Raw genomic sequence first — 15,689 nt, 5'->3', positions numbered from 1 at the left:
ATAATGCTCTGTTTGTGTCCGGCTCCAACTCCCAAAAAACCAAGAGTCATTCCCCTGAATGCATTCATTCTCTGACAGCATCCATGCTGAAGCCATGAATTGCTTATTCCAGCCCACGAGCAGTCATTCTGCTCACAGACGCTGGCTATTTGGAAGACAAATCTCACCGTGGTTCTACAAGATCCATGCTTCGTCACATTTGACTGGTTGGATCTGGAAAGTCATTCCTTGTTGCTCTTGTCGGACCCGATCGCAGCCCTCAATCTCGCCCACCTTCGCCTCCCAACGTCCGATATTGGACTGCAGACTGAGTTCTACACACATATACATATTTATGAGCTTCAAACGTCTCAGGGAAGCAGGAGAGACGTAACGAGCCACTTAAGAGTCTGATTGGTATCGGCGGAAAAGCGAGGGAAGAAACAGAAGAAGTGCTGAGGTGTGGATTCTCGTGCATGAATATAAACTTCATTCATAATTTACACTACAGGCCTATGTCTAAACTCACTAAATATTGTTTTAAGTTATGTTTCTCTGCAAAGGAAGATCGATGAATAAATATATACAACATTGTGTCTTAATTCACTAAATATATTGAATAACATTTAAAGTAGTTAGATCAAAACTTTCTCTGCAAAAAAGATAAGATACATTTACAAAATATTATGTGATATTATTTAAATAATATTTAAAGTAGTTTGTCCAAATATTCTCTACTAAGATATATGCATGAATAAAATAAAAACTGAATGAATAATCAAATAAATTATAAATAAATAAACAATGTTTTGACAACATCATAGGGCTGGGATAAACGATTATTTTTTAAACGATTAATCTAGCGATTATTTTTTTCGATGCATCGATTAATCTAACGATTAATTTTTCAGACCGATTTGATTTCGATTATCTCCCCATTAATTGACTACTAACAATTTATACATGTTGATTTACATATCTGAATGAAAAAAACATCAATTCCTTAACATAGCAATATATGTTTATTGCTCTTAAAATTACAAAATAAAAGACTGACTAAGAATGCATTACTTTGCACTTGTATAGAGATAGCATTCAATAAAACCTTGAAGCCTTGAAAACACATAGCTTACTGAAACAAGCTTACTGAACACATAGGGCCTAGCTTACTGAAAAAGAAGTTCTTTCAGATGAAAATAACCACAACTTGATGTCTAGCATTCAATAAAAAAGGTCACCCAAAATACTTGTTTAGAGCAATTGAAAGAATACAGTATGTAAATGTAAACTTGAGGGCTTTAAGCTAATACAGAGAGTGCTTTTCCAAAAAAAAAAAAATTATTAACAGTGGGAGCCAGCAGCCTGTCATGGAGAAAAAAAATCTCCGAATGCTCCACGTGAAACTTTGGCATTCCGCCCTTTTTCTATCGTGTCTAATGATTTTGATTAATATGCACAAGGGAGGGAGAGAGCAAGAAGCGCTCGTGTTGTTTGAAGACTGTGAGTGCGCGCGTAGCCGGGGCTCTCTCTCGTACACGCCCTGTCACTGTCACTCACCGATCAAATAAGGCTTTGACAGCCGCCAAAAACAAAGATCAATGCAGAAAAACCCCTGGATTGGTTATATAACGTTGGACAGAATGTTGATCCGGCCATCGCGTATATTCAGCGCACATAAGCTAAACGTTTTGCAAACGTTTTTTAGAGAAATAAAAACAGGTCGACGAATCGATGCGCATATTTTGCGTCGACGTATTTTTTGCGTCGACGTCATCGATGACCTCGACGCGTTGTCCCAGCCCTAATATTTAAGTAATATTTCAACATTTTTCATAAATTTTGATTTAATTTTAGTGAAATTAAATTCAAAAAGCATTCTGGCAATGTTCAATAAATATATATACCAAATATTATTGAATACTATTTTAAGCAATTAGTTAAAATATTTTTTTACTCTGTATTGAATACATTAATATACAAACACATAAATACATTTGCAAAATATTGTCAAAATTGTCAAAAAATATATCCGAATCATATTTGATATTATATATTGTTTTCTCCATAAAGATAGACAGAAAAAAAGACAGAAATACACACGCACACACACTGTCAACATTTAACCAAACACACACACACACACACACACACACACAAATTCCCTCTAAACAGATACATTAAAAAAAATGAACAAACAAATCAAATTAATAAATGTGCACAATATTCTGTCATAATACACTAATAAAAACCCTGAAAACAGAAATAGTTTATCACCTATTTGGGGTATGTGAATGGACACTAGGAGGCGCTGACACCAGTTCAGTTGGTCAAACGGTCACAGTTAAGGTCCAGTGCCCGTCCACTGATGGATCTGGCTCTAAACTTTTGATTTGTTGAGAATAAGTCTCTTCCTCACTGATACAGACACATCGAGTGCCATCTTCTGCTGCGATTAGAGACTCTCTGGTGTGATTTCCCAGTCATAGAGCATGACGGGCGCGCACTGAAGTGTTCTGCTCTCCATCAGTGAGCAAATTGTCAGCTAAAGAGCGAAGACTGCGGCAGGAGATTGACTGAAACACATCTCTCTATGACAAAGTGTGCAGAGTGAATCTACACAGCGTGTCTTCATGACAAACTCACCTTTGAACCCCTTAGACGCTTTACTGCTACGCCACCGGACTCTGAGATCATCACATGAGAGAGAGAGAGAGAGAGAGAGAGAGAAAAAGAGAAAGAGAGAGAGAGAGAGAGAGAGAGAGACTGTTGCTGGTCCTACCATAGAGATCTAATTACTGCACAACTCAGTGTGTTTGTTTGTGTTTTTGTAAAATTAAGAATTTTGTTAATTGCAATTCAAATAAAATTCAAAAGGTTACATTAAATTATTTTAACACAACTACAAAATAGGCAAGATATTATAAGCTGCTTCATATGTTTAACTACAATCCAAAGCCATTAGACGTAGGGTAAATAATAGGAATTTTGGGCATTGGTAGAAGAACCCTTACTTTCACCGACACTCAGAAAAGACCAATCAGAAGGCATCATGCACACACACCACCGACACAGCATTCAAAACCGCACTGGTGCCTTTAAAGAACAGACAAAAAAGCTTCAGGAAAGATCAGAGCAGAGTTTTTGTCCCGTCTTGCATCAGAATGCAATAAGAGCGATCACAGGTTTAACAAGCCATTTTACACTGTCACAAATCTCAATCTCAAGAGTGATGAAATTCAAACTTCTAGTCATCAAAGTAGAAAAGTGCAAATGCTACGACTGAACTAGATCAGCCTCTCTAACACACTACTATCCTGGCAACCATTCAGAACCTCTAAGAACGGAGGCTTTATATCCACTCACGAGTGTTTGATCTGGGCCAGAAACGTCTCAATTCTCAGGATTGGACGTTGGTTTAAAGAAACAATTGATTCTGGATCAATAGAGGGCTTTTACACAAGTGCTTCAGACAGCATGCGATTCACAACTAATTCAGTGCTGCAACCCAACTGTGTTTGCTCACCGAGATCAGGTCCAGGTTGTTTTGGACCCATTCCTTGGCTTCCTCATACTCCTCCATCAGACCCATGATGTACAGCGTGTCCAGAGAATCCACGATTGAAGCGCCTCTGAGTCCACCTGCAAACACAACACACAATGCATCTTTACATTTCAAGAGATATAGAGCAGTTCATAACTGGTTCTCAATGTAAAACAGCAGATTTTACATCAGATTTCCCATCAAAGCACTAGAACTGTTTATCAGTTTAATTCGCCAATGTCTTGAGAAATGCAACATGCTAAATTACTAAAGTGCCCCTATTATGCTTTTTTTAATGACCTTTCATGCAGCGTGTAACAAGTGAATGGAAACATCCTGCAAAGAAGTTTACAATCTGAAAGTGCACTGTGTATAAAGTTACAACAAAATCAACGTGTGCTCTTAAAAGGACAGCACTCTTCAACATACAGTGCTTTTAAAGGGTTAAATCACTGCTTCATCTATCAATATTATTTTAAAGCAAGTGCTAGATGATCTAACATTGTTGTGACTTTTGCATTCAAGTTCCACATTGTTTCAGGTCGTGCAACTGAGCTACAAGAACTTTGCATCTCTATTTATTCAGATTGAAATGTTGCACAATGTTAAACTGACCCTTCATTGTGGCAGAAACTAAACAAACCGTGCACAAGTCTCAAACAACATAGCATCCCGTCCCTTATTCCCTCGTCTCACACGATGAGCCCCACGACTCCAGAGCTTTAGCTGCGTTTCATTTGAAGTTATTAAATTCACTTCACATCCTTAATGAAAAATATTCAGAGGCTTTCATTTAACGCACTCGACCTTGAATGAGTTTGCTCGAGCTTCACCTCCTTTAATGTAGAAAATGTGCACAAAACACGCTCTTTATTGCTTCAGGAAAGTGCAGGGAGGTAGTCGGCCCGTCAGAGCACACAAAACACATATTATATGTACAGTAGATACACGACGCTGACAAACGCTGAAATATTTCATTCGTCCAAATGAGGCAATATAAACGATGTGTTTCAACCTCAAAACGTACGCAGCGTGTCGACTCCCAAAATCCCCGCCGCTGCACATTTAATGAGCATTTCAATTAGGAGCTTAAGAACTGTGAAAAAGAAATGAAAAAGCAACACCCACAGGCCACAGCCTTTCCCATGACCTCCCTAGAAATACTGCGAGAGGATCTGAAGAAACTGGGGTGCGAATGAGACATAGCGCAAAACGAGCCCAAGGCATCGTGTGCCAGTGTGATAATGTGATGCAACGTTGAGCAATGCTGCATATATTACACGCTGATATCAAGTCATGCGGAACAAAAACTTCAGCGTGTGTACAAAACCAGGTTTAAAAGTGTGGGAATAACTGCAAATAAAAGATGAAAATACTCTGAAATGCTTTGGGCTCCTGCAGGTAAATACAGATGTTACATCAGTTTGGATGCATATGAAAAACATCTCTGCCGGCACAGATAACGAAGGAAACATGGTGCGATAAGAAGAGAGACCTCACAGCCTGATCGTATCACGATCTTCTAGTGCACAGAGCATCAGTATGGGTTTGTGAGACCCACGGTGTGAAAACAGCCATAAAATCATAGAACCGCTTGCTTCTTTATAAAGTCACACAACAACTGGTGTCTCAATCCAAAGCCAATTTTACGTGCAGTTGTCAAGTGTTCATTCTGGACCATATGTGTAAATGTTTATTAAGTGTCAAATATTCAGTGTAAACAAGCAGAATTATGTGCAAAATACTATTTTATAAATCTGTTCTATAAATTAACAGATTAATAATAAAAAAGAGAAAAGGCAATGAAAATGTGGAATGTGAAATGTGGAATAAATTGTGGAAGAATGTTAATTTTTAATGTAAACCAGCAGAATTGTGAAAAATCTATGTTATAGCCGTTTTATTTATTATAAAAAAAGTTAAATGTAACTAAAAATAATGTAAAAAATTACAAAATTACAAAATGCATTTAAACAAATTTAATGTACATTTTCATTGCATTCATTGTAAACAAGCAGAATTATATGCAAAATCTTTTTTTATATAAATCTGTTTATAAATTAACAGATTAATTTAAAAGATTAAAAGTGCAAAGGCACAAAAACATTATAATTTAATAAATAATAGTGTAGAAGCATTAAAAATAAGTTACAACAATGTGGAAAAAAATTACATTAAAACATTTTTTAAATTAAATTTAGACATAGAAACACACAGAAACAATGTATAATAATGTAAAAATGAAAATAAAATATATGCATAAATATATACAAATATGCATTTATTTGATCAAAAACAAATACAGTAAAAATTGTGAAATATTATTACAATTTAAACCTGCAGTATTTTCAGCATCATTCCTCCAGTCTTCAGTGTCACACGATCTTCAGAAATCATTCTGATATGCTGCTCGAGAAACATTTCTGATTATTATCAATGTTGAAACATATGTTTCTGGAAAAGAACATTCATTTGACTCATTTGTATCATCATAAATGTCTATACTGTCACTTTTGATAAACTGAATGCATCCTTGATTAATAAAAATATACACTGATAGTATTACATACTATTACTGACCCCAAACCTTCTCTTATATATATTTATTCTAATAATTTTCAGTAACATTTGTACTTGTACATTTATTATAAAATGTGTAACAATTTATGTTGCTTAGTGTAATATTATGTATCCATCCATGTCTGTGTGGTAAAACTACAGCTTTAAAGTTTTATTTGGTGAGTAATAAGGGACGATGTGCCACTAACTTCAGGTGTAAATTCAATAAATCAGAAGATGGATCATGTTTTAAGCAAGGCTCATGAAAATATGTTTTCTGCAACACAGTTATGTATCTTTCTGCATGTTTCACAGGTTCAATATGAGACCCTGGCATGCTTTTATCACTTGGTACAGTCATATTTTGATGTGTTTTTATTATGCAGCTTGAGGTACATATTGTAGCTATTAGGAATCCACATATATGACAGAATCCACAACTCATGCATATGAAGCTGCATGTGTGACGAAAACGTCATACAGGATGCTAAAATTGTCTTAGTCATAACACAATATTCTGCAAGTAATCGTGTGATAATTAAGCTTTATAAATCGAAACTCTGTACCTGTAAATCATACTTTATGTGAAAAGCAATAAAAGTTATCAGAGTTTTACTGTCTCTAGTGTTTCATTTCAACTGGAATCTGCAGTGATAGAGTTTTGCAGACATGTATATAGAGGTACGGACTTCCAAACACAGCCAAACCCCGAACACATGATCTGCTCTTCATTCTCTCTGCACTACATCAATCTTCTTTATCAGTTCTTATCACGTCGGACGTCCCCGGAGCTGTTCGTTGTTCCACATTTTCCTTCTCTCATCGCGGTCTGTCTTGACCTCTGACCCTGGTCTAATCCCGATCCGGGTCGGCTGATGAGGTCAGCAGCGGAGACGCAGTGCTGTGATCTCGTGCAGTGATCACCATCCTCTCATTAGTGGCAGAGAGCCGAGTGCGACTCTGGAGACTCTGCAATGGGCCGGAGACACGCATCTGTCTCTCTAGAGCCGGTCGGGTTTAATCTGAGGTATCTACAGTATCTCAACGCATCTCCACATCTCTGTCTCAGCGCGGGACTTCAGACAGGTCTGGGCCAACACAAAGTCAATCCTAACCCTTCTGTCGAAGCACATCAAGAGTTGAGCGTTTACATGTGCTCTTTGTGTTGTGGCTTCAATTCTTGCTTTCTGTCTGTCATCCAGTGTATCTCATCTAATCTAGTGTTGTTACTAGGGCTGTTTCGAATGCCATTTTTTGAGCTTCGAAGCTTAGGTGGCAATCAATATCGAATATTCGAAGCTTCGGTGGGTGGGGCTAAATATATAATAATAGTGTCGGTTTGCATTTGTATCATCTTTCACGACTTCACGTTTCACTCTTCGGCATCGTAAATGTGTTGCGGCAGACCCAGTGGAGTGCAGTGTTGCATTTGGTGCAATATGATCAGGTGGCACACATTCTTTAAATATTAATAAACATTTAATAATCTTTTAAATAGAACAGTTTCCGGTACGCATTACACGGGCAGGTTTATGCTCCGAAAACGGACAGTGCACAAGTGATACAAAACACAAAGTCTGTTGAGAGCAAGAACTTTAATAAGGTATTAATAACGAACATTTCTTTAAAACAAATGAATCCCAAAACAGAAATTAAATTAGTAACACACAGTGATTTCAACGAACTGTAATAAATAAAGAACACGGTAGCATGCTTATAAACAGTTGAATAAGAATAAATGAATTGTTTTTAAAATGACACAAAATGTAATATCTATTACAATTAGTTTTATTCTATATAAGGGATTTATTTTGTCTTATTCTGACTTTTTGTTAATTTAAATCTTTAAAATGCGCGATGCTTTTATTGAAAGCATGTTGCGGTGTTTTTTTTAATTTATTATTATTAGCCTGCAGTTCGTTGAACTACATTCATTTATTATTCGTAAATGTAATAATTACTGACACCGTAACGGGTTGGCTATTTAAATTTAAAGTAATTGTAATAAATTTTATTCACTCCCTTATATAGAATAAACTGTAATAGGTTAAATAGAACAAGGTAATGTTAGCCTAGCTAGACAGCTCACATTTCAATGACAAAAATATTTAGGCTCTTTCAAACACTTATATAAATCGCAACCCAGTGGTTGGAAACTATTGTGAAACTACCTATACTCGTTTCATGTTGTGTGCGAGGAAGATGAGTTTGTCCACATTTTCTGGTAAAAGGGAACTTCGGGTCTTGTTGACGATGTAGCCAGCTTTTGAGAAAATGCGCTCTGATGGAGTTGAAGTGGCCGGAACGCAAAGAAGGTGTTTGGCTGCAAATGCCAGTTTAGGGTAGCGGTCACTGTTTTGCTTCCACCATGCCAGTGGGCCCGACTGTAATTTAGTAGCATCTCTCAAATACTGCTCCATCTCTGTCTTTGCGCTGTCTCCGCGTTCTTCTTCCTCTTCGTCATCAGCCTGCATCAGCATTGAAATCTCCTGCTGTTTTTTTTTGGCGGGTGGTGGTGGCGCATCCGTCTCCTCTTCTCCGTGGCTTGCTGACAGCTCTTCTCCCTTGCGAACGATCTGTTGCTGATGCAGATGTTCAGCTAGTCTGACAACCTAAACAAATAGCATTTTCTTAGTCTAATCTATGCGTAGCGCACACAATAATCTTAGTGGCATAATCACAATACATTTTAATTATTTACTATTATATAGTAGTAATAAAAATATAAGTCTAACCTCAATGTATACCAGGTCCTTCTTCTCATCCTCAAGGAATTTAAGGTGCTTAAATCTCACGTCTAGTGCTGAAGAAAGGAGATAGATGCTGGTGGGTTCCAAATTTAACAGTTCCCATCTGCTGTCGATCTCCTTGACAAGGGTATTCTTCATTTCTCTGATGGCAGGGCTGTCATCCTCTTCTGGTGACAGGTGGCGTTTCTTCAGGTTAAAGAGCATTGGCACTGTTGCCGACAACGACAAGTTTGCCTCCTGTGATAGTAGTTCTGTGAGTGTGAGCAGGGGCCCAAGTAATTCTGATGTCTCTTGTGCCAGTTTCCACTGGTCTCCTGTCAAGTCAAGGGTGCGATTTCCTTTCTTAGTGATGCTGGGATCTGACAAAACAGCTGTCACTGGCCATCGCTGCTCCACCAGTCGGTTAAGCATTTCATACGTAGAGTTCCAACGAGTAGCAACATCTTGAATGAGTTTGTGTTGTACAACGTTCTGCTGCGTTTGTTTCTCTTTCAAAGCAGCTGTAGCCTTGGCACTTTTTTTGAAGTGCCCTACGAGATTCCTGGCAGCTGAAACTGTGCGACGGATTCGGTCCAGTTTCAGAGCTTCATTTATGCATAGTTGCAGCGTGTGTCCTGAGCAGCAGACCCCTTGAACGGTTCCCCATTTCTCCGGTTCTTTATTCAGCGTCTCGGTGCACAGCTTCATATTGCTGGCATTGTCGTGAACAACGGCTATTCGCTTGTAATTTGGAATTGCGAATGCATCTGCCGCGTCTCCAAGCTGTTGTGCAATGTTGACTCCTGTATGGCTTGACTCAAATGCTTTGGTTTCCAAAACGAAGGCAGAGAGTTCCCACTCCTGAGTTATAAAGTGACAGGTGACAGCCATATACGCCTCCATACTCACGGAAGTCCAGATGTCCGTTGTGAAACTTAAGGCCGTAGCTTTTTCAACGAGAGCATAAATTTGGCCTCGCAGATCGCTGTATTTAAGAGACAGGGTGTTTGAAATACTGGAACGGTTTGGGACAGTGTAGTCTGGCTCCATTATCTTCATTAATTTTCTGAAGCCTTCGCCTTCAACTACATTAACGGGCCTCATATCCATAGCGACAAACTCCACTATGGCATCTGTTATCTCTCTCTTTCTTTTCTCTGTTAACGGTTTTCGGAATTGCAGGATCTGCTGTGAAGTTTTGGGTTTTGTTGAGCATGTTGATGGCTGCGATACCTGTGGATGTACCTATAAACAAATTATTATTAGCCTGTGCTGCTGTATGTTTTTAAATAGTGTCGTATTTGCAATTAGCCTATTTATCATAGCAAATTAAGCGCATAAAAGCAGTTTTTTTTTTTGTTTGTTTTTTTTTTGCCGCGTGCTACTTACAGAACTCAGGTGATTTTTCAAACTTGTGGTGCTGTTGTGGTAGGCCAGTTTCAAATCGCATATTTGACACACTGCCTTTGTCTTGTCATCCTCACTTAATTTAAAGTGCTCCCAAACAGCTGAGGTCTTGGGCATTTTGTACCTATTCAGTATGAGATGAAATAAATCACTACGTTCGCCAACGGGCGGTTCAAGCATGAGTGAGAATGAGTCCGCGACGGAAGTCACGTGTTGAAAAAAAAAAAAAAGAATATTCGAATCTCAAAACTGAAAATCGAATGCCACCCCACCGAACGAATATTCGAATATTCGATTATTCTAGTACAGCCCTAGTTGTTACTGTTAATCAAAACTATTCTGAACTACCACATCTAAACTATTCATAGAAAAAATAAGTTATATATATATACAACAAAAACATTTTAACTTAGAAATGTTGCCTTGGCAAAAAAAAAAGAGCAAAATAGTTGAAAAACTAAGATGGAAAAATTAAAAAATTAAAACCAAAAACTTTACATTTAAGTTGAATACAAATAAGAATTTAAGTGTAAAATTAAAAGTTAATATTAATAAACAAGATATGAATAAATATTAAATTAATAAATATATTAATAAATACTATAACGTATAAATACAATACAAGTATTCTGTGTCTTGAATGGTACAGTACACAATACACAACTCATATTATATTTAACCTGCCCTCAATGATTTTTGGGGTGAAAGAGTAGTCTTATAAAGTAAACATCTATTTTTACCCCCCATTAAAGTAACTTAAGTAATAATTACTTCAGTCATTTACAAACAAACAGACTAACAAATAACTAAATAAAGTTACCCGTTGGCTAACTGTTAGTTGGTCAGAGTTATTAAGATGTTGTTAACAAAGGCTTATGCAGACGGGTTTCATGACATCATTCAACTCAACCACTTTTGTAACAACCGAGTCTAAACAAAAGCCATTCATTATCAGAAGCACATCAAATACACAAAAGATCTCCGAGTCGTTCCTTACATCTACTACTAAACGGATTACAGTCACATGTGCCATCAACACAGAGCTGAAGATCGGGGAGCGCTCTTGATCTAGCGTCGCTCTGCTGCGTCAGCAGTGTTTGTGAGCTTATGATAAACTGCATTCGAGGGTCGGATGAGGAAGAAAATGATGTTTAATGCAGTGCGCTGCAGGCCCCGGAGGCTCAAGTGTGGAGAATTCCTTCTGAAAACAAGATGCATTTGAGTAAATAAATGGTCATTTTTCATTTTGTGTGAAAATGACTCATTTCTAGATAAATTAAATAGACATAAACAGAAGGGCTGTTATTCTGTCACAAGCACATTGCAATGTAATTTTAGTACCACTGACTTACTACTACAGTGTCTGTTAATATTTTGCTTGTAATTTTAGCTGATGTTCTAGCAATTTTGTTGTTTTTGTCCTTTTTAATAATTTGCTTTTATTTTAATAAAAACATTTGCCTACATAGTTCTAGATTTAGACATAGCCTAAATATTATGATATCTAAACAATTACATTTACTGAAATAAATAATTCTATTCACCGTTAATAAAACACCTGATTCTGCGATTGTAACGCTCACAAATGTAGCATTCGTTGATCCAAATATGGAAAGCATTTTGTTCTTAAATATTTGATGTTTTGTTTGATTTTGAGGGTTAAATGAGACCTGGACATGTTTTTATGAGATTAAGCCGAATAATTTTGACTAGTTTCATTTAATGACAGATTTATTTGTTTCTGAGCCAATTTAGTAGTTTTGCAAAAATCACAATGTTAATGTTTGTAATATCTCAATACCGTCATGCCTTACAGTTGCATAATATAGTTTGTGTAGCAATACAAGTAATCAAGCAGATAAGATTTTATATATTGTGGATAAATATCCAGCTTTATATAAAGAGCTGGGTGATAATATAGTGATAAATTACATCAAGGATCTGATGGAGCTGCAGTTTTCCCATCATTCCTCACAGAGGATTCAGTCATTCACTCTTTTAAGGTCCTCGTTTTCTCTTTTCAGATAAAATGAGCAGGTGACAGAAATTAGTCAAATAAATGCATCAAGCTCAAAAAGACTGCAAACTGCTAATCAACCAAATATGAAATGCAGACGTGTGTTAAAATGGAAATGTGCACAATAGACCTCTTGATTGGTGGAAACTTCAGTTAATTAGCTCTCGATGTAAAACTAGCTTGAAGATTCACCTTTAATTTCACACCTTGCTATGAGAGATCAGTAAAACTGTGAAAGCGGTTGCAGGAACATATTTACAGCCTAAAAACATCATTATATTCATTCGTTACTCCATAATATCAAGCCGTCTGGCTAATACCTGTATTTTTCATTTACCTTTTAATTAAAAGTCCACCTTTTCTTCTTCTTTCACCCTTGTTTCAAAAAGACTGAATAAGTGTCATCAAGTTTCGAAATGAAATGGGAGTGTTTTTGGCAAATAATCCTGTTAATATATCGGGTAATACATTAAACCCACTTAATATTAAACACATTTTTACATTCAAAATCATATTAGTATGATTTTTCACATCGCATTACATCAATATCAACATAGATTGATCAATCATGGATAAAATCGATTTTTAAAATGAATTAATAACACTGCAAACATCATTTTGTTTCCATTCAAACCTATTAAGTTCATAATGTGTTTGAGTCTGACCAGTGTATTTCTGAAACACTGTTATATGTGAATATCTTATAATTATATTTTTATATATATGTATCTATATTAGATGTAATTAAATAGATTATTTAGATAATTATTAATATTGCATTACATATAAATATGTATTTATTCAAAATTTTAGATATATTTATGATACTTTTCCATATGCTCTTACAGAAACACTTTTTTTATATTGTAACACAGGGAAATTAATCAGTTTAAGTAGCTCCTGTGTAACCGGAACCATAAACATAAACAGAGGTAAAGCGATTGAACTAAAAACATCTCTCATGGTCATCAAGGGGCTTCTGGGTAAAACTGGTCAACAGCGATTAGTGAGCGCAGTAGATAAGGCCATCATGAGCTCATCGTCAGCGGACTGAAATATCCCACAGTCCCTCATTTTCCTGTTGACTTCTGATTTCTTTCCATCTAAGCCATCACTGTAACAAATTCTCCAATCTCCTTTAATCCTGGTGCTCTGTCGTGCATTCGTGGCCAGTTTTTCATTATCTTGCTTGTAATTCCCAAGGGATTCCCTGACGAACTGCTTCCTTATTTAATCCCGCTGTTTTTATTCGCATACTAAAAGTAAATACAGCATTTTCTTTGATTCAATGCAAGCAGATGGATACAAGTGCAACAGACTAAACGTTCTGATGGATACCAAACAAAAATCGGAGGAAATAAAATCTCAGGAAAAACATTTGAGAAAACAGAAAACTTCAGTCTAAGTTTGCTCTCCATTTGATCTCACTGCTGCAATTACCAAGATACCAAAAGCGTCAGATCTCAATAGTGTGATTTTTGATAAACACAAAATCACATCTGGGTAACATGCAACAACAAATGGCTAAAGTCAACGGATCTTACTAATAAACCTAGCAATCTCGATGTAAAAATAACTGATTCTGCCACCTTTCTAAACTCATAGATCTCAAAATGAGTAGAATACAACAGGTTGGACATGGGGCCACACTGAGATCCCCATATCTCTGGGATTAAACCATACTGACCCTTAAAAATTAAGATTACAAAAGAACAATTTGTTAAGAACCAGAATCTGAAAGGACATTAAAATATCTTCAGTATGTTTTGAGTTACATGCATGCAAACTTTAGGAAAAAACATTTTTGTCTATTTTTAAATGGTTACTTAATGCAACAAAGATTGCTAAAGTTAACAGATTTTACTATTAGAAACTACTACTATCTCTGTGCAAAAATAAGACTGACACCTTTCTAGTAATTGAAGATCGAGTAATTTTTCCCACCTGCAATTTGGCTCCAAATCTCAGGTTAATATTGTCATTATGTCCCCCCCTCTACAAAACAGTGCTTTACTCAGTAAATATTCATCCGTGGCAGGTTTTCATCACTATGTATGTTTGTCTTTCTTCAGAAAAAAATGAACCATATCAAACATTTTAGGCAGGGAAGTTTCTGAAATAGGTCAATACGACCTGGATGGCCCTACAGCTAGTCCACTGAGGCAAAAATTTAAACATTCATCAACATACTCATGCTCTCGATCATATATTCATCTTTGATCCAGCACACACAATCACAGCTGCTGCCGGGATCCACCTGTCTACTCCGATACAGATCATGAGCTCCGAACCCCAGCACACAACCTCGACTACCTGCTAACAGATGTCAGTCAACTCCAGGAAGAAACAGTCAAATTCAATTGCGTTCTATCAAGTACTTCTGCAAACTACAGCATGTGTGGGTTCCTTGCTATAATTGGATAAAAGCACCTGCCAAATGTATAAAAGTACATGCACTAAATGAATAAATGTAAATGTAAATGCTAAATAAGTATGTATATGTACAGTATGGCAGATGGCTGAAACACATACACTGAACAGATGGTGAACCTGAGCTGAAAACAGCCAATGCCTATTATAAAGCTCTTTGTATATATGTAGGATGGAAAATGTACGTACATAAATGGCAAATCCATCCATCTATCATCTATCTACCCAACTTTTGATCCACTTATCCATCCATCTATCATCTATCCATCCATTCATCCACTCATTTATTCATCATCTCTCTATCTATCCATCCAACATATATCTATACACATCTATCCACCCACCCATCTACAGTTTATATCAAACACCCACCCATCTGCTTGTCTATCCATCCATCCATCCCACCATCCATTCACCCACCCACCCATCCATAATTTATCCACCTACCTATCCATCCATCCATCCATCCAACCAACCACCAAATGATCCAGCCATCGTCCATCCACCCACCTATATATCAAACATCCACCCATCCTTCTATCTATCTATCCATCCACCTATCTATATATCCTCTATCCATCCATCCATCCCTCCCTCTATTTATTCATCCACCCATCCATCCATACATCCACCCATCCACCCACCCATCTACAGTATATATCAAACACCCACCCATCTGTCGGTCTATCCATCCATCCATTCTTCCATCCATTCACCCACCCATCCATAATTTATTTATCCACCTACCTATTCAACCGTCCATCCATCCATCCATACATCCATCCAACCAACCAACCACCCACCCACCAATTGATCCATCCACCCACCTATATATCCTCCACCCATCCATCCATCCCTCCCTCTATGTATTCATCCACCCATCCATACATCATTTATTTATCCACTTACCTATCCAACATCCATTCATCCAACCAACCACCCACCAACTGATCCTTCCATCATTTATCCATCCTCCCACAAACCCATCTATATATCAAACACTCAGCCATCCTTCTATCTATCTATC

At 37.0% G+C, this 15,689-nt stretch overlaps 2 protein-coding genes across 3 annotated transcripts in view; both read right to left on the bottom strand.

The window, feature by feature from the left end:
• The window catches only part of LOC132158926 (mannosyl-oligosaccharide 1,2-alpha-mannosidase IC-like), a 163,982-nt gene that overhangs the window by 57,643 nt on the left and 90,650 nt on the right, over window positions 1–15,689 (bottom strand). For both annotated transcript variants that reach the window (XM_059568553.1, XM_059568554.1), the window contains exon 3: window positions 3,503–3,618. In XM_059568553.1, coding sequence (XP_059424536.1) covers window positions 3,503–3,618 — 116 coding nt within the window. The remainder of the gene's footprint in view (window positions 1–3,502; window positions 3,619–15,689) is intronic.
• On the bottom strand, window positions 7,985–9,390 carry LOC132158927 (zinc finger BED domain-containing protein 4-like). Its single transcript, XM_059568555.1, has 2 exons — window positions 8,815–9,390; window positions 7,985–8,691 (listed from the first exon to the last, which is right to left on the bottom strand). Exons 1-2 carry the CDS (start codon window positions 9,238–9,240, stop codon window positions 8,251–8,253), a joined length of 867 nt encoding a protein of 288 aa, XP_059424538.1. The 5' UTR covers window positions 9,241–9,390; the 3' UTR covers window positions 7,985–8,250.

This window comes from Carassius carassius, chromosome 15 (assembly GCF_963082965.1).
Source record: "Carassius carassius chromosome 15, fCarCar2.1, whole genome shotgun sequence".
Lineage (NCBI taxonomy): Eukaryota > Metazoa > Chordata > Actinopteri > Cypriniformes > Cyprinidae > Carassius > Carassius carassius.
The sequence above is the reverse complement of the archived record's forward strand: the minus strand, read 5'-3'. Positions and strand labels throughout refer to the sequence as shown.